Here is a 22,980-nt window from a genome sequence, read left to right on the forward strand (position 1 = left end):
ATTGTATTTTTTTAATTTTTTATATAAATTAAAATTGTATTTTATTATCATTTTATTATAATAAATGATTGTATTTTATAACATGTTAGTATGTTTATATTCACATATTATATATGGAAACACAAATATATTATTGCATACAACATAGACAAATAAACACCTATTTAATAAAAAATCATATTAAAGATTCATCAAGTTTAAATGCATTTTTTTTTACTTTTCTTTTCTTTATTAAAGTTAATTTTATTTCATTTTATAAAGCATTCCATCAGTGAAATGCAACTAATACTATAACATTTTATGATGTTGTTTATATTCACATTTTATTTTCTTGAAATGCAAATGTACTGTTGTATACAATAATATAAACATTTATTTAATAAAAATCACATTGATCATAATTGGTTGCGTTTCACAAAAGTTTAAAAGCATATAAACTTCATGAGATTTTAATGTGATTTTTATTAAATAAGTGTTTATATTATTGTATAATACATTTGCATTTCGTAATATTTGTATTATAGTAGCCTATGTTTCTATTCACATATTATTTATTGAAACAAAAAAATAGCAACATATACTAAAAATTACATTAAAGTCTTATCAAGTTTATATGCATTTTTACATTGCTTCAGCAATAATAGCTACAGTTATAAATTTGACAAGAATAATGTGTGCATCTGTATTTATTCACACAGCAACCTGTTGTTCAGCAGTTATTAATAATAGTCACCTTACAGTCACAGATCATTAGTCAGTAAATCTTCTGTAAACACCGTAAGTGCAGTGGAGGTTACAGGTACACAGATGGATCCTTAATTTAACTCGCTAAACTCATAGATCATTCTGTGTATTAAGTCATTACAAGTACATTTTATTCATATACAGTTTTAACAATCTTGTATTTTAGCTGTAGTTTCATGTCATCTGTATGTATTCAAAAAAACTAACATCACTGTTCGCTGTTTCTTTTAACAAACTGGTTCCAGCTAATTAATTTTGTGAAATAATATTTTACTTGGAAAAATGTCATATTTAATATTTTGCCTCTAATTCAATTTTAATTGTCCAAATAATTCCGGTACCACTGCAATCATGTTTCCTAAACACGTGACGTGAGATGCTGAATTGGTAGTGTGTGTCCATTGCCTGGGCTACGGTGCAGTTTTGTTTATTATTCATAGAGTTATAATACTTAATCATACATTCTGTCATGCTGCATGATTAGAGAAGCCCTCTAGCCGAGCATCCTTTGGGAAATATGAAGAACCGAGAGTGAGAGAGAGCTGTGTAATCCATTACAATCCGTTCCTCTTTGGGGAATTAGCCCTCTTATATGACAAACGAATGGCACTTATGATGGGATTTATTACTGTCACCTTCCCAAAATAAATTTTTTCCCCCTAATATATGCGTCTACAAAGCTAATGACAAACTAATTGACAGATCACGTATCCCTGCATTGATTGATTGATTGAGAGATCAATGATTTAATCGATGTATGGGTTATGGTACATAGGATTTATTAGGGATCATTTTAGGGATGCATTTCATCACACGGTGCGGCTAAAAGTCCAAATTCCCATTTCACTTAAAAAAAAAGCTCTTTTCTGTGATTAAAGACACTAAAGCGTCATATCAGTGCGGGTCGCACATAATCACATTCACTCCGGTATCACAGGGTTGCTTTGTGCTCTCAGAAGACCCGAAATAGTGCATGTGCACAAAACAAGTACAAAGCCTCGTGTGAATCATGTGCTGGAAGAAGAATCCGCCTGCCGAACTCAGATTACATGTGCCATCACACATTGTTCACTGTAAATACAGGCTTTATTGAAATGGCTTCTGGGAGTGTTGGATACCAAGCCAGCGGTGAAATATGTTCCTGAGTAAAAGCATTGCGAGGTCATTAGCTGGTGCACGAGGTTCATTTATTCTCCAGCGTGCCTCGCCGCCTTCCTTCCTCCCTCCCAATCTGATCCTCAAAATGGAGGTTCTGGTCGCGGGCCAAACACGAAATTCATGTGGAAATGTGACCGGCATGCGAGATGTGTCTGATTTACATAAGCTCCAGAGTCACTCACAGCGAATTCTTCCCAGTAACTTAATTATTGGCACTCTGAGACAGCAGCATTGACAAAGTATTCAGCATCCACAGCACACGGAAGCACAAACTCAGCTATAGCTATATTTTATACAGTTCTTTTTATATATTTCTGTGCATATAATAAATGTAAATATATCACTATATAGTTCACAGTAGGTGGCTGTAGTGAAGCGAGATACACAAACAAAGATCTTTAATTTAATAATCAGGAGAATCACTTGGAGAAAACACAGCCATTTTACCATGAACGTTAAATAATACATGACAAAGAACAGACTGAAACTGAGGGCTTAAATACACTGAGCAAAGAGAGGATTTAATGAGTTCATTAATGAGGTAACGGGTGAATTGGATAACTTTTAATGTGACACAGGATAATTTAACACTACATCGTTTTCAGCTCAAAACGTAAAACTTTATGCGTTTTGCCCATTCGTTTACATGACAGTGCCGTTTTTGGTGCCTGAAAATGCAAACTTTTGACAACGGGTTTCAAAGTGCACGTTTTTGAAAACGGTCTCTGTGTAAACAACAAAAACGTGAATCTCTGAAAACATATACATGCATATTACGTGTTTAACCTATAGGGCCCTATCTTGCACCCAGCGCATATGACTTTATACACCGACGCATGTATCATTCCTATTTTGCACCCGACGCACAGCGGACTTTTCCCTCCACAGACGCACGTCTGCAAATTAGGGAATGAACTTGCGCTCCCGGGAGCGGTTCAGTGAAAAGAGGAGGCATGTTCCGGCGCAAACGTTCCCTGGTGCTATTTTGCAGTTCCAGAAAACAATTCCGCCACAGACCAGGAAAAACCTAGTCTAAAGTCAGTGGTGCGTTATTCAGATGCTATTTTAAGGGGCGCATGCTTGGCCATAATGTAGCGTGTGCACAACGCATACACTTTGCTTCTCTCATCTACACAGATGCAGCAGTTGACATTTTTGCAAACCATACATAATTACAAGGAAAAATATTACCACACGAGGGAAATCATTGTGGTGTCCATGAAGATGTGAAAAAATAGGCATAAATCTAGCTTACACATTTACCCAAATTATTATACGCCTGTTTAACCGAAGCTAATTTGGGTGTGTTTCTCCATCTCCAATGTCACTTCTCTGTGTTTTACGGCCCTGACGAGAACGTCGGTCTCCTCGGCTGTGAACCGCTCCTGGCGTGCGTCTGGCAAATCCGCCGTTATGATAGCAATCCGCCATGGAACAAGCGTGCCTGCTCTTAAAGGGAATGTGAGATGTCGCTCTGATTGGTTTATTTCACATTACGCCCAAACCACACCTATGAGTAATGAAGCTACTTCAGACCAACACATTTTAGATTTGCGTCGGGTCGCAAGAGCCATTTATCCCGCCGGTATAATAGCAACAGCGCCCGAGATCCTCCCACAAAGTTACTTGCGTTTCGCGTTTGATACTTGCGTTTCAGATTGTTAAAACAGGGCCCATAGTGTTTCATCGCCATCTAATGGCCTGGCAGCAGAATACTGCGTTTTTAGTCGTTTTCACGGATCCGTGTGAATGGGGATCGTTTTGACAATGGTGTCGAAAAACTTCTCAGTTTTTAGCGTTTAAGCATCTAACCCTAACATTATCGTGTAAACGTACCGTAAGACAAAACAGAACATAACCCTGACAATATATTTCTAAAATGATAGTTATTTCGAATATATATATATCAACTAAACAAAATAACGTAAATTTATTAGAGGTTCTGACAAAATGTTAATTGCTGCAGTCTGTTAAAAAAATATTTTGACTTGAATAAATTTGAATGATTGATTCAATGACTTACTCGTAAATACTTCACTTGTTTCATTACTGGAGGAATAATTTTGAACGAATCTCTTGAATGAATGATTCAATACCAAATACATTGTTTAACAGTCCCTTGTCGCCACCTACTGGTGTAACAATGTAATTGATACCATCTTTATTTGAAGCATCAATTACTTTCAAAAGGTGATTTACTCTATTTTGATCGCTACCGTAGACATCAGTGTGTATATCCCAACTATAAACTTTCATCCCAGTACTTCAGTTATCATTTGAATGATTGTAAGACAGTAATAATGACTCTGTGTGGTTGAAATGAAAGCTGTTTCACATCTATACATGAAAGATGCTCTCTCTGGGTCAGAACACAGATCTCAATGCTCGCTGTGATCGTATCGGTCAAAGGTTTAATAGACATCTGAATCATGTGTCAGTGCAACCGTTCAGCATTCCTGTATACATCATCTGTATTCCCCGACCTCCACCTCCATGTGTTGAGCGTGATTGTGCACAAAAAGCACCTTGCAGTTTGTACAGTGTAGGGTCCTTCCCACTGTGATGAGATGGATCAAATTTGGCTCCCACAATGCCGTGGGGTAGAGAGGCCCTGACTCCATGTAGCGGAGAACAAGAGGAGGAGGGAGGAGTGCAGGGAAGGAGTGCCCGTGGAGAACACTGATTACTTACTTTCAAAACATCAGTTTGATGGAGAGAAGCGAGCAGCTTCCCAGCGGCCTCTCATTCGTCTGGGCTTCGGCTGGGCTTCGGCTGCCTGTGATTGATGAGGCGACCGCTGGTGTGAGACCCGTGCCTGCTTTCATCTCGCTCCCTCTCTCCTCTCTCTCTCTTTCTCTTTCGCTGTCTCTCTCGCCATGGGACTGCAGGATGTTGATGAAGTTTCAGAAAGAGTAATATGTGTTTCTGTGTGTGGCAGTAGCGATTGGTGTTCTGTTTCAACACAATCTCATGGCAGTTCGTAACTATTTTACGTTTTGGCGAAGTGGTGGATAATTCGTATCAATTCGTACAATCTCACCTGCTTTCGTATCTGTCGGCTTACTCCCCTGTGACGGGTGTGTTTAGGGGTGGACCTTTATGCTTTCTTTTTTGCACAGTTCACATCCATACGAAATCGCCACTTCGTAACAGTTACGTTTTCCTGTGAGATCAGCTTGGCTATTTACTAGGAAACAGTAAAGTGACATTTTCTATTTTAAATTCTATTTCTATAAATTCTATAGTTTTCTATTTTTGAATTTTCAGCATCATTACTCCAGTCTTCAGTGTCACATGATCCTTCAGAAATCATTCTAATATGATGATTTGATGCTCAAAAAACTATTCTGATTATTATCAGAAAAAAAGTTGGGGTACACTTTATTTTAAGGTGTCATTGTTACAGTGTAATTATATATTTAAGTACTGAGTAATATTAAGCAACTACATGTGCTTAGGGTAGGATTGGGATTTGGTTGAGGGTTAGTTGCATGTAATCAAGCATAATTTACTGTTATTACTATGGTAAGTACATGTAACATATGTAACAAGGACACTAAAATAAAGTGTTACCAAAAGTTGTGCTGCTTCATATTTTTTATGCTTCATATTTTTTCAGGATTCTTTAATGAATAGAAAGTAAAAAAAAAATTGTAAAAAAAATTTAAATAGAAATCTTTTGTAACATTTACGCACGTGCGCGCGCGCGCGTGTGTGTGTGTGCGTGCTCACCAAAAAATAGAAGGTCTCTATGTTAGTGCTGCCACCTTTCTTAATTAGCATCTAGGCAATTAAGACAGATTCCTTGATTAAGGAACATGCTAACAGCTGTCATTTGCTAATAATGAATCTCTCCTAATTTTGCACAGAGCGACTGAGAGCTATTGATCTGAGAACGGGATGTGACTCGCATGGCAAAAGCTTAAAAGCTTGCCAAGTCCATTATGGTCAATGACGATACGCTCTTATTTTTTCTTTCCTCGTGAGAAGGCTTTCTCCCTTTTGTCTCAATCCCCCTTTTTGAAGTTTTTTTTTTTAGAAAAGTCGATGTGTTTTGAAGCCACATTTCAGTGTGCGAGTCTGAGCACGCTCTGTAGTTCCGTGTGTCTTTCGCTGCATGTATTGATTTAAGTGGGTCATTCACATCATTCATATGCATCTCAGCTATAAACCACTTCTAAAATCTCACACACCCACAATACATGCTATATAATCTCGTTCGATTTGTAGCACAAGTTGGGGTGTACCTGCAGTACCTTTCCCTGCTGGGTGTCTGAAGCGTGTTTAAAATTGTTTCTGTTAGTTATTAGATTTGTAATGTCACAATCAGGGTAAGCAATATTTCTCTCCACACTGAAAGAAAAAATTCTGCGGCACTCAACACTCTTAAAAGTGAGTCACTAGGGTGGTATCCTTTCAAAAGCTCCTATTATATACCATTCCTGTACTAATATGTTCCTTTAAGATACTAATGTGCTCCATTTATGGGTAAATAGGAAGCAAAAGTGGTACGTGAAAGGTTTACCACCCACTGACAGCTGAACAAAATCACAGGCAATAATGAATTGTCTAGTGCATTGACTGCCAGTGATCTCACACTGAGGACTTTTCTGAATGCAGAGATTCAGAAAGTTGAATGCAGTCTCTTTCTCCTCTTATGAAACCTTTTTGATCTTTCCTTTTATTTTTTGTACCTTGTCCGCTCCTACACGTCTCAAACTCTCTCCGTGTCTCTTCCTTTCTGCCACACTCATTCATTTTCTCTTGCCATTCTCATGGCATTTGAGGGTGTCTGCACATCCTTCAAAAAGTATTAAAATATCTTAAATCTATCATAAGTATCCCATATTACAGGAAAAAAGTCTGAATTTTGTTATCAAAGATTTTAATTTTAGTCTATGCTTATTGTATATTTTTTACTTTTAAATCACATATGACATAAATACAGATAGAGTTGGATCATTCGAAATTAAATAACTGGACTTAGTCAAGCTGTATACATACTTGCATATTTATTTATTTATTTATACAGATACATAAAGTATGTATATGTAGAGTCACTCTGATGAAGATATACTATATGTTGCATTAAAATATATATATATATATATATATAAATAAATATATATATATATATATATATATACTGTATATATATATTCTCTTTCTCTCATATTTGTACACACACACACACACACACACACACACACACACACACACACACACACACACACACACACACACATTTATATATATACTGACATTATCTGTCATTAAATACTTCTAGACTACATTGCAACAGTTGCTGTTTGGTCCAAATAGCTAAATATGATCTGTCTATTGACTGAAAAAGCAATGCATTCTGCAACCATATTTTGTTCTTTATCATAGAATATGTGTACACATTTTGAGCAATATTTGTTTCCAATGCAGCACCATATCAGCTAGTCTTATTTATAAACCGTTTCACCATTCCATGTGGATTAACTCTACCGACATGGTGGGATTTGCTCGTACGACTCTTTGCTCATCCATGTGTTTGATAACCTCTGCTTCCTTTTCCTGACCTTGTACACACACACACACACACACACACACACACACACACACACACACACACACACACACACACACACACACACACACACACACACACACACACAGAGCAGACACCTTGGAATGAGCTATGCTGATTAAATTACACTTATCCATGTGAAAGGGTTTATTGACTTGCATGGTGATTTATTCAGCTGTAGGATATAGGTGTTGTGGAGGAATCAGAGCTCTGCTGTTGTGCTTGGGTTCGAACACCACCAGCCTCTCAAATTATGTTGCTGCAAAATTCACACTTATTTAATTAAACTGTCAGGCAATTACAAATAACATGTGCTATACAGGAGTGCGACTCGCAGCCGGGACGATCGCATCAATAAGCTGAAGTAAATTTGCCAGTGCACTAAAATTCACTTTACAATTAAAAAACAAAGCTGTATTTCTGTTCGGGAGTGAGCTGATATACAACAAGGGCATCACTGAAGCACTACATTCGGCACACCTGTAGGCATCTATCTGAGGGACATGCATTACGTCTCACGACACCTATACGTTTTAGCTGACACTTATCTGAGGTTTCAGTATATTTTCTAATTTAGGGCCCGCCTGCAAGGACATGGGTGGGTTGTCTTTTTAATTAGTTTGCATGATGCAAATATAAACAAGTTTGTGACCTGCTCCATCATTTTGAATCATTTTGACACATTTAGCATTTTTATGCACTAAAAAAAAAAGTGAGTGGCCTCGGAAAATTCCAAACAATTTTAGATTCCTGACAATTTTAACTATGATTTTATTAGTAGTAGTAGTAGTAGTAGAGGGAGACTGATGGTTGTAACATGGGGAGAGTTGTAACACCATCAATTTCATCAATTAGGGATAAGATAGGTATATAGGATTATTTATGATAGAATAAGGATTTATGATGATTATATCATCTCTGTTGGATCGCTTCAATGGAGTGATTATGTGATTATTTTTGTATATCTGTGAAATATTGAGTCATTGGATGATTAATATCACTAATAGTAGTATTTAGTGAGTACTATCAGCCAAATTTGATGACTTCTATATGTTACAATGTATGGATAACATGACCATAGCACTACAATGCTTATGTTCTTCGGTGCATGTAACCATATGAACAATGTTATCTTGAATATGTTATAATTTAAATATAGTTATTTCTATTTCATTTAGATCCACTACTGTTTAAATGTGGCTGCAAATTACCACCTATTAAAGAGATATACGTCTCTGACCGGACGTCTTGTGACTGCTCACTTTCCACCAGAACAAAGTAGGAGTCATGTGATCACTTCAGTATTTTCCTACTTCTTACCCGATCATGCATGGTGATTGTCAAGGCTGGAAACAGGCAAATGCAGAAGAGAAAAATCTGATTTTGTATGATTGCACGACTTATATTAGACTAAATAGTAGTTTCTAAGGCAATATGTGATGCATTTTCCCCCTGCTAATTTCAACAAGCATTGGCTGACAGGGGTGGGGGGGAGTTGTAACACTTATTTAAAAAGTGTTACAACCATCCCCTTACAGACTAAGAACATAACTAAGAATTTTCTTGATTTTAATGTTTTTACAGAATGAGGGCATGAAAAAGATAGACTGACAGAAGTGTCTCTGCCAGTGTTTTCAATAAAGTGTTTTGCATGGAGCAATTTAATGACTCAAAGCCAAAGAAGGTTTGGGTGAAATGCGCCCTATGCAGTTCCTGGGCCCGTCCAGCCTTCACTCCCGGGTTACCAGCATCATTCATCTGTCAGCACTGTGACTCTTCAGAATATACACACAGACACACACTCACACACACATTGACATTGTTAGACTTAAAGATGTACAAAGATGTTCTTTAATCTGGTACATTGAAGTAGTGTTTATTAAGTAAACCGTTAAGTAAACGTTTGTCTAGTAGATTAATTTACACACACAGACATGTTTTTTTGTTTGTTTGTTTTTTACCTAAAGATCATAAAAATATGTTGTTTAATTAGGTACATTGTAGTAGCCTAGTGTTTCACTTAGGGCGTCCGAATCCACTTTTGCTTGTTTAACGACGGGGAAAATGGTCGGCGGTCCCGGCGCATGGTCTAAAAGGGTTGTCCCTATTCTCATAATGAGTAATGGGTGTGTTTTGGGCGTAACGTGAAATAAGCCAATCAGAGTCTCATCTCCCATTCCCTTTAAATGCCAGTTGCGCTCGCGCCATGGCGGATTCGCTATTTACATGACGGAATAAGATAGTGGAAAGACCGAACGCGTCTCCAGAGCGCAAACGGATCTGCTCGTGCGCGAGATTAAAGAGCGCAAGTAGATCATCTACGGGACAAGCCGGATTCACCATATCTTTATGTCCACAATATTAATCTTTTACAATGTAATCCTTTTATATTTAATATTTGGCATGTTTGTGTGCTGCTGTGCGTCCCTGTGTGTGTAATAAGCAGAGTGTACGCGCGTTGTGGACCCGCCTATAGGCGCACATTACTAGAAAAAATTGCGCCATTGACTTTAGACCAGGTTTCAGTCGGTCAATGGCTCAGTCTATTTCTGTTGCCTCAAAATAGCAATGTGCCAACAATGCGCAAGAACACACCTCGTTTTCAGACCAGCTATTTGCATTTGCTATTTAAACGACTTGGCGCAGGACGTGAAAATGAAACCTGCGTCGGACTGAAACTAACAAAAAACACTTGCGCCGCGCTTGGTGCTGCATTGCACCAGGTGTATGCTAGCGCCCATAGTCTGTTATTGAGAGAGAGAGAGAGAGAGAGAGAGAGAGATTGTTCTTTTATTTAAATAAATCTGGTTTTGAACAATATCATATGGTATGGCATCCATTTTTACTTCTTTTGTCTAATTGTTACAACTTCCCCCGCATGTGTTACAGCCTACACCGGTAGTGGGGTAGGTTGTAACAAAAGAACACCATGTATTTTACATCAACTCACGAGGTCTGTGCTATTCTTGTTGAGGGTTGAATTGGTTCCATTTGTAGTAAACAAATGTGGGTACTTTGTATAAAAGTTTGAGAACTCAAGCTAAAAAATTCAGCGAGTTACTAGATGCTGAAGCAAAAAGTGTTACAACCATACCCGGTCTCCCTACTAACAGGTTAAGTAAAAATTTAATGCATTTATAATAAAGTTGATCTATATTTAACTCTTTCCCCACTAGCGTTTTTAAAAAAAAGTTGCCAGCCAGTGCCAGCATTTTCACAAAAGTTTCACGGCCCCCAGAATATTTTGTTGAACATCTGAACATTCAATATATCAAGTTTTATTCTAGCTTCATGCATTCTTTTATCAACAACACTTGAATATGGGTATGTTTCATTAAAAATCTAAATTTTGCAACATTTTGAGCAAAAAGCTGAGAAAACACGTTTTTGTCAAAGACTACATCTGGATGGGATCTTATGAGATAATTAAGTCATTAATTCAGAAAAACAGAACAAATATTTTTATTTCAAGAAAACATTATCTCATAATTTTGAGATAATTAAGTCATTAATTCCGAAAAACAGAGCAAAAACTTTTTTTCATGAAAAATTATCTCGTAATTCTGAGATAATTAACTCATTAATTCAGAAAAACAGAGAAAAAAAATTTTTTTCTCAAGTGAATGCAATACGCTTCCGTAATAAAAGAGATTAAAAATTCTGCAAAAGATTCTAGTTTGAGTTGGTATTTATTTTTAATATATTCCAACTACAAAAACACTACTTCAGCGAACAAGCATTAGCCAAATGTGTATATAAAATGTTTAGTTATAAAATAAATACATAAATCTAATAAAAACTCTAGGTAACACTTTTTACATTTTACAGAGGCATTGTTGCACATTACATGTAATACAAAAATAATTCTACAATTAAAACTGCTTAAAATGTGGATTTCGTTGGAGTATAGTGCCTCTACTATGGGATAATGTCCACTTTAACGCACCCTCTGGTTGCAGAGAAACAGCGCCGCGAATTGTGCAGAAAATGCAATTAGGCCGCTCTTTGTGCATCGTGTAATGTGCCAAGTTCAAAAATTCATACAAAAAGAATTCTACAGTAAAAACTGCTTAAAATTTGGATTTCGTTAGAGAAGCAGCTCTACTATAATGGGATAATGTCCAATTTAACGCACCCTCCGAGGCTGCCGTGAAATAGCACCGCGAATTGGGCTGAAGGTGCAATAAGCGGTTATTTGTGCATTGTGTAATGTGCCAAGTTCAAAAATTCATACAAAAAGAATTCTACAGTAAAAACTTCTTAAAATTTGGATTTCGTTAGAGTAGTAGCTCTACTATAATGGTATTTTTTTTCTCCTTTTTTCTGAACACGATTTCATTTTTGCGGTCAAATTTCCAAGTCCAGGGAAGACAACGATTTTACACGGTTGGTTGACTGTTAAACCGCAGCGACACCGGCGAGTACCATCTGTAGTTAGGGGGCCCCCTAGTGGCGGCGGGGCCCTAAGCAGCCGCTTAGTTCGCTTATAGGGAGAGCCGGCTCTGGGTATAACAGAGAAAACACGGAGAGCCGGAAAATTCCGTCAATGGCGGGGAAAGAGTTAACAATATGTTTAATCCATTTGTTAGCGATATGGGTAAATGTAATGTCAGGTAATATGTTAATACACGATTATACACTTCAGTAAGTTATACTGTATCTCTCATTATACATTACCCATCTGGTGTTAATGTATTTTCATGCTACAGGTGTTAGTAAAGCAGAAGAAATGATCGATTCATTCACACTCTGAGTTTCTGTTTGAACTGAGGCGCTGCAGTGATCATTAAAGAGCATCAAAATGACATTTAATGTTTGAATTTTGCACACAAAAAATTACAGAATATGAAAGCTGAGACTTTGTTTGATCAAAAATGACTGTAAACACTGTATTTTGGTGCATTAAGACTCATTATGATGGAGCGAAACACATATTTGCAGAGGTGTGTGAATATGGGCCTGTAGAGTCTGTTCAATGGCATTTGTCATGCATGGATAGAATAAAAGTACTTTCCTTAAAGTCAAAGCACATTAGCTGTGTTAAACTCAAAGATGAGTATGAAGTGTAGTTTGGCATGGCACTACTTTGTGTGAGTATGTAGGTTATTGGCAGAAAAGGGGATAAAACTAAAACTTTTTTAATGTTAGGCTTTTAAATTTAAGGGGCTTTTGCCATTCTTCATTTCTTAAATTAAATTACGCTCATAAAACGGAAGAACCTAAATGGTTTTGACTCGTAATTAATTTATGGTCTTTATAGTAACAGATGTTTAATTTATGGGACTCCATTTCAGATTTTAATTTAAACTCACTGCGACATGTAAAGTCACGGACATGGAAAGGTTTGTGTGTGCAAGCACTGTTGTTTTGGGATTGTGCCACCGCATAACAACAATGGGACAAACAAAGTCTTGCAAGTTTCATGTAAATCCTGAATACATATTTCAAAGACTCATTACTAGGATGTCAGGAAACCAGTTGTCCCTTTGGGAGGCTGACGGAGCTCTGTGAAATCTCATATAGTATGTTTTGTTAGTGTTAAACCAAGAAAAAGATGTGTGTGACTATGCCACAAATGGTAGGGTTTCTAAATATTGTATTTAAAGGCCACAGGCTTATAAATAAATACTTAACATACAACATATTTTGCACTATTACAGTATGATTTATAGTAGAAATATCAAGGTGTTGTTTATAGTCTGTATGTTTTAGTCGTGAACTGTTGGAAAACGAATCTATTGAGTGAACGTTTGAAAGAATCGTTCGTTATGTTTAATAAGATACTCACTTGTCGCCACCTACTGTCGTAATGATGTAGCTTGCAGAAAGAGTCACCGGAAGAAACTTTGGTTAACCGAATCAAAATATGTGACCCTGGACCATAAAACCAGTCACATATGGGTACATTTTTTGAAATTGAGATTTATACATCATATGAAAGCTGAATAAATAAACTTTCCATTGATGTGTGGTTTGTTAGGAAAGGACAATATTTGGCAGAGAAACAACTATTGAAAATCTGGAATCTGAGGGTGCAAAAAAATCGCCTTTAAAGTTCATTTATGTTCGCGATTTTGCTGCATTCACTCACAAAAATAAATGTTTTATATATTTATGGTAGGAAATGTACAAAATATCTTCATGGAACATGATCTATACTTAATATCCTAATGATTTTTGGCATAAAAGAAAAATCGATCATTTTGCCCCATACATTGTCATTTTTGCTGTTGCCACAAATATACCAGTGCGACTCGTGACTGGTTTTGTGATCCAGCGTCACATATTCAAGTCAGTAGGATTTTCTTCAGCAAGATTCTGAAGAGAGTATGTGATTTCGGACACAGCCTACATCTTTTGTTAAAAGGCCTATCCACCTTTTTCCTTACAAACCTACAGCGTATATATATATATACTGTAGGCCTATATGAAGAGTTCAGATGCAAAAGCCTCTAAGTGCCATCTGAAATTTTCTTCCAGAATGATCATTTTTATCAAGCTCGTATATTTAAGTTCAGTAATTTCACTTAAATTACAATTAATAGGTAATCTTCATTGCCATTTAAGTGAAATTACTGAACTTAAACATACGACCTTGATAAAAATGATCATTCTAGAAGAAAATTTCAGATGGCACTTAGGCTTTTGCATCTGAACTCTTCATATATATATATATATATATATATATATATATATATATGTGCGAGCAAGAGCTCTTTTTTAGTTGCTGCATTCTTTTCCTCCTGATTATTTTATTTTGTTCTATTGTTTTCCACTGTAACCGTATGAAAAAGAACAACAGTCGTTATTTTGACAGTTCTGTGTAGTGACGGCAGTGGGGCAGGGCAGAGAGATTACACACTTTACCTTTAAGTTTAACCAAAAGAACATATACAATGTGTGTGTGTGTGGGAGAGAGAGAGATAGAGAGAGAGAGAGAGAAAGATAACAGTAATGATATGGCTCCGCTCCAGCCTGTGAAGGCCATTAAAGTGTGATTCATGTGGCCATGTCCTTTAATGACATCTCCAGTTAGTCATCAATAAAGTGAGACAGATGTAGGATGAAGATGGAGCATTTTGATGGGTGGAGGGTTGGGGATAGAATGACCTCTGTCCTCTGTTGCAGCGCCACGCTGATTCACGACACACTGCGCACTCACACACACAACAATGTTTTTTACCTGTCAACATTTTCAGTGTGTGTCCACCGCCCCTCAAAAGTGTCCAGGGAGCGAGCTGGCCGTGTCTGGCCCGACGTGCACTCCATGAGTAATGGTGAACTAAGTGTTAAGGTGCTTGTACTCTGTTAAATGTCCCCAGTGCCATGCCTCAAAATGTCAAAGTATTAGATCAGTGACCTTGGTAGTGTATTATGAGCTTTCAGAAAGTTTTATACTTCAGAAGATAAAATATGGACCATCTAAACATCTACTTTTACAGCCTAAACAGACAGATCATTTAAACTCATTCTGACAGTGCTATCCATCATTGTTCATCTACGAAACGTGAGTTTTACAGCCCGTTTTAGACAGATGCCAGCTTATTATAAATGTTTTTTGTTGTCGTTGTTAATGTGTGACATTCGGTAACAAATGTAAAGAGCCTTTCCTTCATGTTTTCGCAGGCTATCCGGAATGAATGTCCCATCTCCTATTGTTAGCAACAAGAACTGGCTGAGGTTACACTTTGTTACTGACAGCAACCATCGATACAAAGGCTTCAGCGCCCATTATCAAGGTAAGCTGCTCGCTTTATCATTGCAAATGCATGGTTTCCACGTCTAGTCTTGCTCCTATGAACACTGCAGTGAAGGTCTATTAGATTGTCCTCTCTAGATAATTAATGACATGATTAATTATCTTTGATTTGCGAATTTTTGTTGCATTATAAATAAAATAAAAAAAGTATTGAAATTCTGAGTTAAACACATTTTAATATCAATTATCATGTTGTTCCAGATGTCTAATTAATTCAAGCATGAGAAAGATATTTCAAAACTGTGTTGATTGTCATTGACTTCTTCAGCTCACCCGGCTATTTTTGCAATAACTTTCAACATTCAGATTCAGAAAAGTGTTGTTTTTGTTGCCAATGCTTGAATGCCTCTTTCCTTTTTCGGTTGATTTGTTTGTTTTTTTGTTTTTCTTTTGTGCCGTTTCTCCAAACTAACTCATTTCTCAACAACAAATCACATTTTGTCTTTCTTTTGAAAGTAGCTATCTTTTTGCTTCTCTCATAAAAGCTCAAATGTAATAAAATGGTGGGGGTTGGAAGAAAGAACGGGGCGAAAAGCGAGCCGCTTTTAAGTTTTATGCTTTGACAGGCCATCCATAGCCATAATTTTCTCATGTGCTTGGCTGCGTACTGTGTTTGTGAACTACTTACACACATTTACCATAAACCCGATTCCAGTGTCTACACAACCATTGGCTCGAGCTGTTCTGTAGAGGTCTGGAGTGAAATATGAAATTGTTTGCCAACCCTTACATATCTATGCTATTAAGTGTTGCATAATGTTGTTTTATATGGAAATGCATACATGCTAAAGTCTACTAGGTTTTTGGATCATTTTTCTGAGTCAAAAAAAAAATAATTTACATGATGCTACAACTTAAACTACATTATAAACCAGATATGTAAATTATTCAATAGACCAGTTGGTATGAGCATCCCTGAAATGCTTTGCGTAACTTGAGAGACCTTTGTGACATCAGACTGCTTCTATATCCTTTCATCTAAATAGACATGCAATCATCTTGGATAATTGAAAATGTGAGCAGAAGTTTGGCCATAGGACTGGATTTGTTTGATTTGTGTATGATCCAAGAGTGGTGATTAGTAGCTTGCTGCATTGAATTGAGCTGGCATGTATTTTGACTGTGAAATAGCAGGTACTCGCTGCATCACCAGGACAAGTGATCGGGTTCAGAAAGCAACATCTGCACTGCGCTTCAGGACACAGCCCAGCAAAATCCAATTTTGCCCACTGATTCATCTGAAAGAGATGCCATCAGAATGGAAGCCCATTCCATTCCGGCCCTCTCCGCTCTTATTCACATTAACCAGCTGTTGCTGGTTCAAGATGCCAGTTGATGGCAATGCTCATCTGCAGAAAATAAAGCTGTTATTGGCAGGGCTGTTTGGCTTCAATACACACAGACTACCTCCATTTGAGAAAAGAGGCCAGTCCAGGCGCTGAACCAGTAACAAGACAAATAAAGGATGGTTGACGTGTTTTATTATATTTTTAATCTGACTTCCTAAAGCTATCCAGCTTATTTTGCGACACGGAAAGCAGCTTCGTAGACTTCTGATTCATCAGCTGCTATAGGGAAATAACTAGAATACTAATAACAAAGTGCAGTGAAACTATTTGCGCTACAAACCAGTGTGTGTATAATTGCTACAATTTAATAATACATTAGAAAAATACCAATATCAAGCAGCATTATGAGCTGATTTGTACAGCAAAACATAGCTGGAAGCGGCTGACACCGGAAGCCAAACGCATTCAATTTACAAATGACTTTGCCCACGCTTACGTTAAAAAATAAGGGGGATTCTCCACATTCTTTCTGTTATTGAAGAAAAGGGTTTCTGATACAACATTCTTTCATTTTTAGCATATTTTTTAATCACTGTTATCTAAAGGGATGTAGAAATTCGAACCATGCAAATAGTTTTAAGATAGAGAAAAAGTGTAAGTCCAGAAATATTGTATTTATTATTTTTGAAGAAAAAGAAAAAAGTGCAGTTAGTTAGTAGGGATGCACCGATGTAATGGCCAATACTCAATATCAGCCGATAAAAGCAATTAAAATAATTAAAATAAAAATAAATAAAAAATAATCGGCCATCAACCAATTATTTAAAAACAGCCGTTTTTACATTTTGATGCTCTTAAATGTGACGAAATGCAACACGGAGCTTGATTTATTCGAGTCATCTCTTCCTCTTTACTACAAGTGACAGCATGAAAGAAAATGCATGAACACCAAAAGGTATGTTGAAACATACAGTACATTTTACCGAAATGTGCATCTCATGTAATCACTCAATCAGTGTTTCAACCGCGAAAAGACGTCGATAAAACAGCTTGTGAACATTGTCACTAAACGTTGCATTGAAATGTTTCCAAAGTTCACAGTTCGTTAGTTAGTTAAAGCAACACTAAGGAACTTTTCCTCTTCAGTCCCCCTACAGGTTGGGAGCGGAATTGTCCATTACCGCTGTCGTAAATAATTTCGCCGCCCGCAGTCTACCGTCACACACACACTCGCTGTTTATCCAGCACCGGCACTGGAATGAACGATGTCCACAGACAAGATAGAGTATGTTGCATGATTTCATGAAACTATGATGTATTGCGACATCAGAAACGAAGAAAAACTAAATAATGACTATTGTAACGCTTGACGTAAAGCAAGTCAAATTTGTAGTTTTCTTATGTCTCATTCGAACTACAGAAACGCGACCCAATCTGGCAAACTTGCATAGTGTGGTTATAGCAGATATAGAGCCGCAAAGCGAACCCAGAAGTGCCTTTCACCCTGTTACGAGTTGATGAACCACTGATACGATTTTGGAAACATTATTTTAAGGTAAAAAATGTTACTTAGTGTTGCTTTAAAAAAAGTTAAAAAAATAGAAAAACACTAGAGAGGAGCTTATTAAATGTATGTTTGAATACATTTTCCATGAAGACAAGCATTTATGAAAACTACCGTAAGTGCAACTGAGTTGTATACAAACTTTTCAGTTTTTATTTGACTGTAAAAATAATATCTGAAAATAATTAGCAGTTGAATATAATAGTTTGGCCTCTGTTGTTAATTTTAAACTCTAATATTATAGCAATGTACCAAATGAGAGGATTCCCTCTATAGTTTATAGCATTAGTTGAGAGAGATTTCAATCAAACTATTGGTATCGGCAGATATCATTCTGAATAATCTGTATCGACGGGGAAATTTAGCATCGGTCATCTCTATTAGTTAGTCACATGCTCCTGGGAAAGGTTTTCTGAACATTGCCATGAGTTTGAGGATTTTGAAAGTGACCTTGTGCCGCACTGTGATGGTTCCACCAGGCATTGTTGATTCACTGACCGCAGGGAACGAGAGGGAATGTAAATCCTTTATGCCAGAATCAGAGGCTTGAGTATTTGATGCGAGCGGCTACGGGCAGCGAGTGGAAAGAGTGTGACACGGATGTTCTTCAGATGATTGAAGTCCAGACATGCTGCTGTTTTCTGGATCACCCGGAAAGGCTTGCTGGTGCTGGCTGGAAGGCATGCTAGTAAAGCTGGCTAGGAAAGGTCTCACATTCATAAGATTTAATCAAATTCTCAGTAAGGCGCTACAGCTTTGACCATGAGCTGAACTAATGAAATTATTCAATTAAAGGAGTACAGTAACTTAGCAAAATGGAGGTCAAATGTAGTTCTCCTCAAATTCAGGATAAATACAGACTTTATAAAACACCCAATTCCTTCAGACGGCAAAAAATACAAATTCTATTTGAACTTTCTGTGGCTTGTAGACAATTTAATTCATATTAAGACTCGTGGATTGAAAGGGAGCCAATTCTGTGATTCAGAAATTTTGCCCAACCTTGATCTATCTAAACTAGCCTATAAAGTCAATTCAATGTATGTTTGACACTATAATTATCCTTATTTCGGGGCTTTTGTTGACAAATATGGATATGTGCATTGAATGCCATTTAATTTGATCAATTAATTGGCATACCATAAAATATATGAAACTGTTTAAATCATTTTTAAATGTTAAATAATAAACTGTGCTGCAAGAAGTTGCAAGAAACCTCATTACAAAACTCTTAGTTATAATAAATAGTGTATTGTCACTTAAGGTGTCTCTTGAAGTGGCTATTTGTAAGAATTTTCATGTATCAATAGCTTTTTGTATTACCAATGTGAGAACAGCTTGTAAGGAAACTTTAAAAACGAGACCTTCCCCGACTCCCTAGGTTGTCTATGAAAGACGGGAAAAACCAAAGGATGTGACGTTTACGTGCGCTTCCAAGATCCTCTCTTTAGTTCTGTGACACATTAAATAAATGCTTATACAATGTTCAGGATAATGCTGAAAGAGCTATTCTGTAATGAAATGTCAATGTGTCATGCAAATAATTCAAATTATAGTCTCACATAGTCAGATCTATATAGTCTACAGTCTCAAATATACTTTATAATCAAACTATCATAACAGTGTACTTTTAATTACCTCATCTGTCGACATGATGCCAGTGAACAGCTGGTGAAAGCATATCCACATCACTACGATCAGATGCTTTCTTAACTGCTGTTTTCTCACCGCTGTCATTTTTGTTGTGTTTATTATGTTAATGAGAGGAAAGTGCACGGCACATATTTACATATTCATCTAAACGTCGCTCTCAGCAGAGTCTGGATGTTCGTTAACCGCATATCGATGCAAAGGTATTTACAACTTCTTTATACTTCTAAGCAAAGAATGAAACAGAACTTTGTCGCAAGTATATCAGGGCATCGAATCACATTCAGTCTCGTGTATGTTATGTGTGTGCGAGAAATAAGTTGATGGTTGCAGTTCACCTAACGGCCACCGGTGTCGCTAATAACTAGGGTTTCTGAATTCTACATAAAATAACCCAGTTTATTTTTTATTATTATTATTTTTTTGGCAAGCTGCTGCTGGTACTCAGAGAGCTTGTTTCCATGTGCATCTCACAAGAATGAAATGCCTTATTGTGTAAAAAAAAAAAAGACATCATTCAACCCCCAAAGTAACTAAATAAACACAGTAGTTTGCATGTACAGATGGTAGTGGTGTCAAATTCACAAAGCGCACTTCTCCTTCAAGCCTAAGTCATTTAGAGGTGAGGATGATAATGAAGAATAATCGAAGATACATCATGTAAACTAGGGCAAAGAGTTTGGCAAAGGGCCAAGGAAGACAGCTTTCATAACGCCATAAGAATTGCAAATGTGCAAATGGAGTTCTTCTACCAAACTTAGTCTTGTATCTTTCTGATGACACAGCAAGCACTTCGCAACACTTTTTTGCTCACTGTTCAGAGTAGGTCAGTTAGAAATAGAATCCGTTTGTGGCCAGTCATGCCTTTCCTGGAGTGGGTCTGCCACATCTAATATAGTCCTCCTTTGATGGTCACTCCTGCCACTCCCTTCAAACTGGGAGCAAGATTGTGGAAGCATGTTCGTACCGGATTCACAATTCGCCTGGGGGGCGTAATTATTTGGCTGGACTCCGCTAGGTCTCTGTCAGACACGATTCCTCAAGAATATCCTTAACTTAATGCCATTAGTGCTACAGAAACTCCAGCAAACAGTCTGTATGCTCCACACCACTGCCTACTCTGAGCGGTTAAAATGTCCTCTAAATGTCAAACACTCTTGGAACATTATGCTATTGTTTGAGCAATGTGGCCTTTGGAGAATTGGAAATGTGAAATGAATCTAATATGGAGATCAAAGTTGTCGATACTTCTTATCAGTGTAACAACATGATAAAACAAACAATATCACATTGTCAGAATTGTACTGTAAGTGTGTCAGTAGGGCTTGACAGAACATCTCTATATACAAAACAATAGACTTCAGACTCAGACTCTGGCTTCAGTGTCTTTTGGATCTGTGCCTGGGAATTAAGCTTTAGGCAAAAGCAACTTGACATGGAGTTGAAACATTGTGTCAGTTTTAGGCAACAGAGTGGAATCCCAGAACATCTTACTGCATATTTCAGTGCCAAACTGCCCATCACCATCTGTACAGTGCATGCATGACAGCAGTGTGTTGATATTCCTCAAATATTCTGGTTATGGTATAAAAGCTGAAATTTCATAAAAAATTTCATAAGGCGACAAAATAACTAAACACTGAAAAAATCTTTTTTAAATTAACATTTAGCACAAAAAAAAAAAAAAAAACTACTACTACTAGTAGTAACTTTGCAACTACATGTCAACTAACTCTCAACTCTCAACACACACTAGGTAGTAGTAGAAAAAGTTGACATGTAGGCTTGATAGTCAATATAATGTCTGTTGAGGAGCATTAGAATAAAGTGTTAGCAGATATTAAACATACTGTCTACTAATACTCTAATGAGAGTTAGTTAGCATGTAGTTGCAAAGTTACTTATAGTTAGGATGTCTAAAGTGGACTATCGAAATAAAGTGATTTTTTTTTTAAATCCCACAAAAGCAAAATTTTATAAGACATTGAGACTTGAGAATATCTAAGTAAATAGTTGTTGTTTTTTACTTCATCACAAAATGTTCGTGTTTCAAGTACAAACCTCATGAAATGTTCTTTAATTTATTCTTAAAACAAGAGAAAAAAATGTCAAAAGGATAAAAGTAAACTTAATTCAAACACTGAATTTTAAACATCTTAAGGGCTTAAGATGGAGACTCATATATATAGACTCACTTATAATTCAGTTTATTCAGTTAATTATTGAGTTTTGGGATTATAATTTTTTTCAAACATAATTTTCTATTGACTTTTGTTCATAAAATGCTTAGAAGCAATTTTGCTTGATGATGCAAACTCGTATTTGTCATCATATTATTCTCATATATCATATTATTCTCTATTATATATCATAGGCCTTGCACATTAGCAGAAAATACTTCCGTTTTGAAAAATAAAGTGGATAAAACCAGTGCGAACAGTCCATTGAAAAAATGACAGTATAATCATTTTTAGAGCTGATTTTCCCCTTCCCTTCTGGTTGATTTTCAAATTTTGATTTGAGTTGTTTCTAAGTGGAAAGAAAATGTCCTGAAAACAGTCAGTTTATATCTAGTTAATATTTGCTACAAGAACATTGCGGTCTAATTGATAAACAGGCTAAATAAGCATGAAGAGACTCTCTAAACAGAATAATTTAGAAGAACAGCTGGAAATCAGATAATATGAATGATTTTTAAAGAGGGAAAATAAAAACATGCTTTAACTGTTGGGTGATTATTCATTTATATTTATACCATACATAGTTCTTTGGACAGGGCGATGCTTGATATGGTTATCATAGACAACATCATAGCCAACACAAAAGCTCAAGCTCTTCTTTACTGGTCGTGTTTATTAATGTTTACTCATATTTAAGCAACCTAAGGGCACACAGAAGGTTCTTTTTTGTACGGATTATTCACAGAAGCAGAAATAATAACCAAAGTTGCCCTTGAGCTACAGTGGCACATCAAACTGCACAATTTAAGAGCATAAGCAGTATTTATCTCACCTTGTAGGTCATTTACAGTTTTCTTCTCACTTACTTGAATTTCTTCAGTAACTGTAAATACAAGAACTGTGAAATACACATTTTATTGTGATTGAGTTTTCTGCTTGAAGGGGTCAATAAGGCCATTCTCTGGTCATAGCGTGTGTTCCCATGGCAACCACAGCTTATATTAGACCCCACCCCCACCCTCAGTGTACAGTCTGCTATCCATATATGTGACCCTGGACCA

At 36.7% G+C, this 22,980-nt stretch overlaps 1 protein-coding gene across 1 annotated transcript in view; it reads left to right on the forward strand.

The window, feature by feature from the left end:
* The window catches only part of csmd3b (CUB and Sushi multiple domains 3b), a 466,880-nt gene that overhangs the window by 204,385 nt on the left and 239,515 nt on the right, over positions 1–22,980 (forward strand). Inside the window, exons 6-7 of the mRNA XM_082185594.1 lie at positions 15,104–15,216; positions 16,368–16,661. Coding sequence (XP_082041720.1) covers positions 15,104–15,216; positions 16,368–16,661 — 407 coding nt within the window. The remainder of the gene's footprint in view (positions 1–15,103; positions 15,217–16,367; positions 16,662–22,980) is intronic.

Source organism: Leuciscus leuciscus, assembly GCF_965113295.1.
Source record: "Leuciscus leuciscus genome assembly, chromosome: 12".
Taxonomy (NCBI): Eukaryota; Metazoa; Chordata; class Actinopteri; order Cypriniformes; family Leuciscidae; genus Leuciscus; species Leuciscus leuciscus.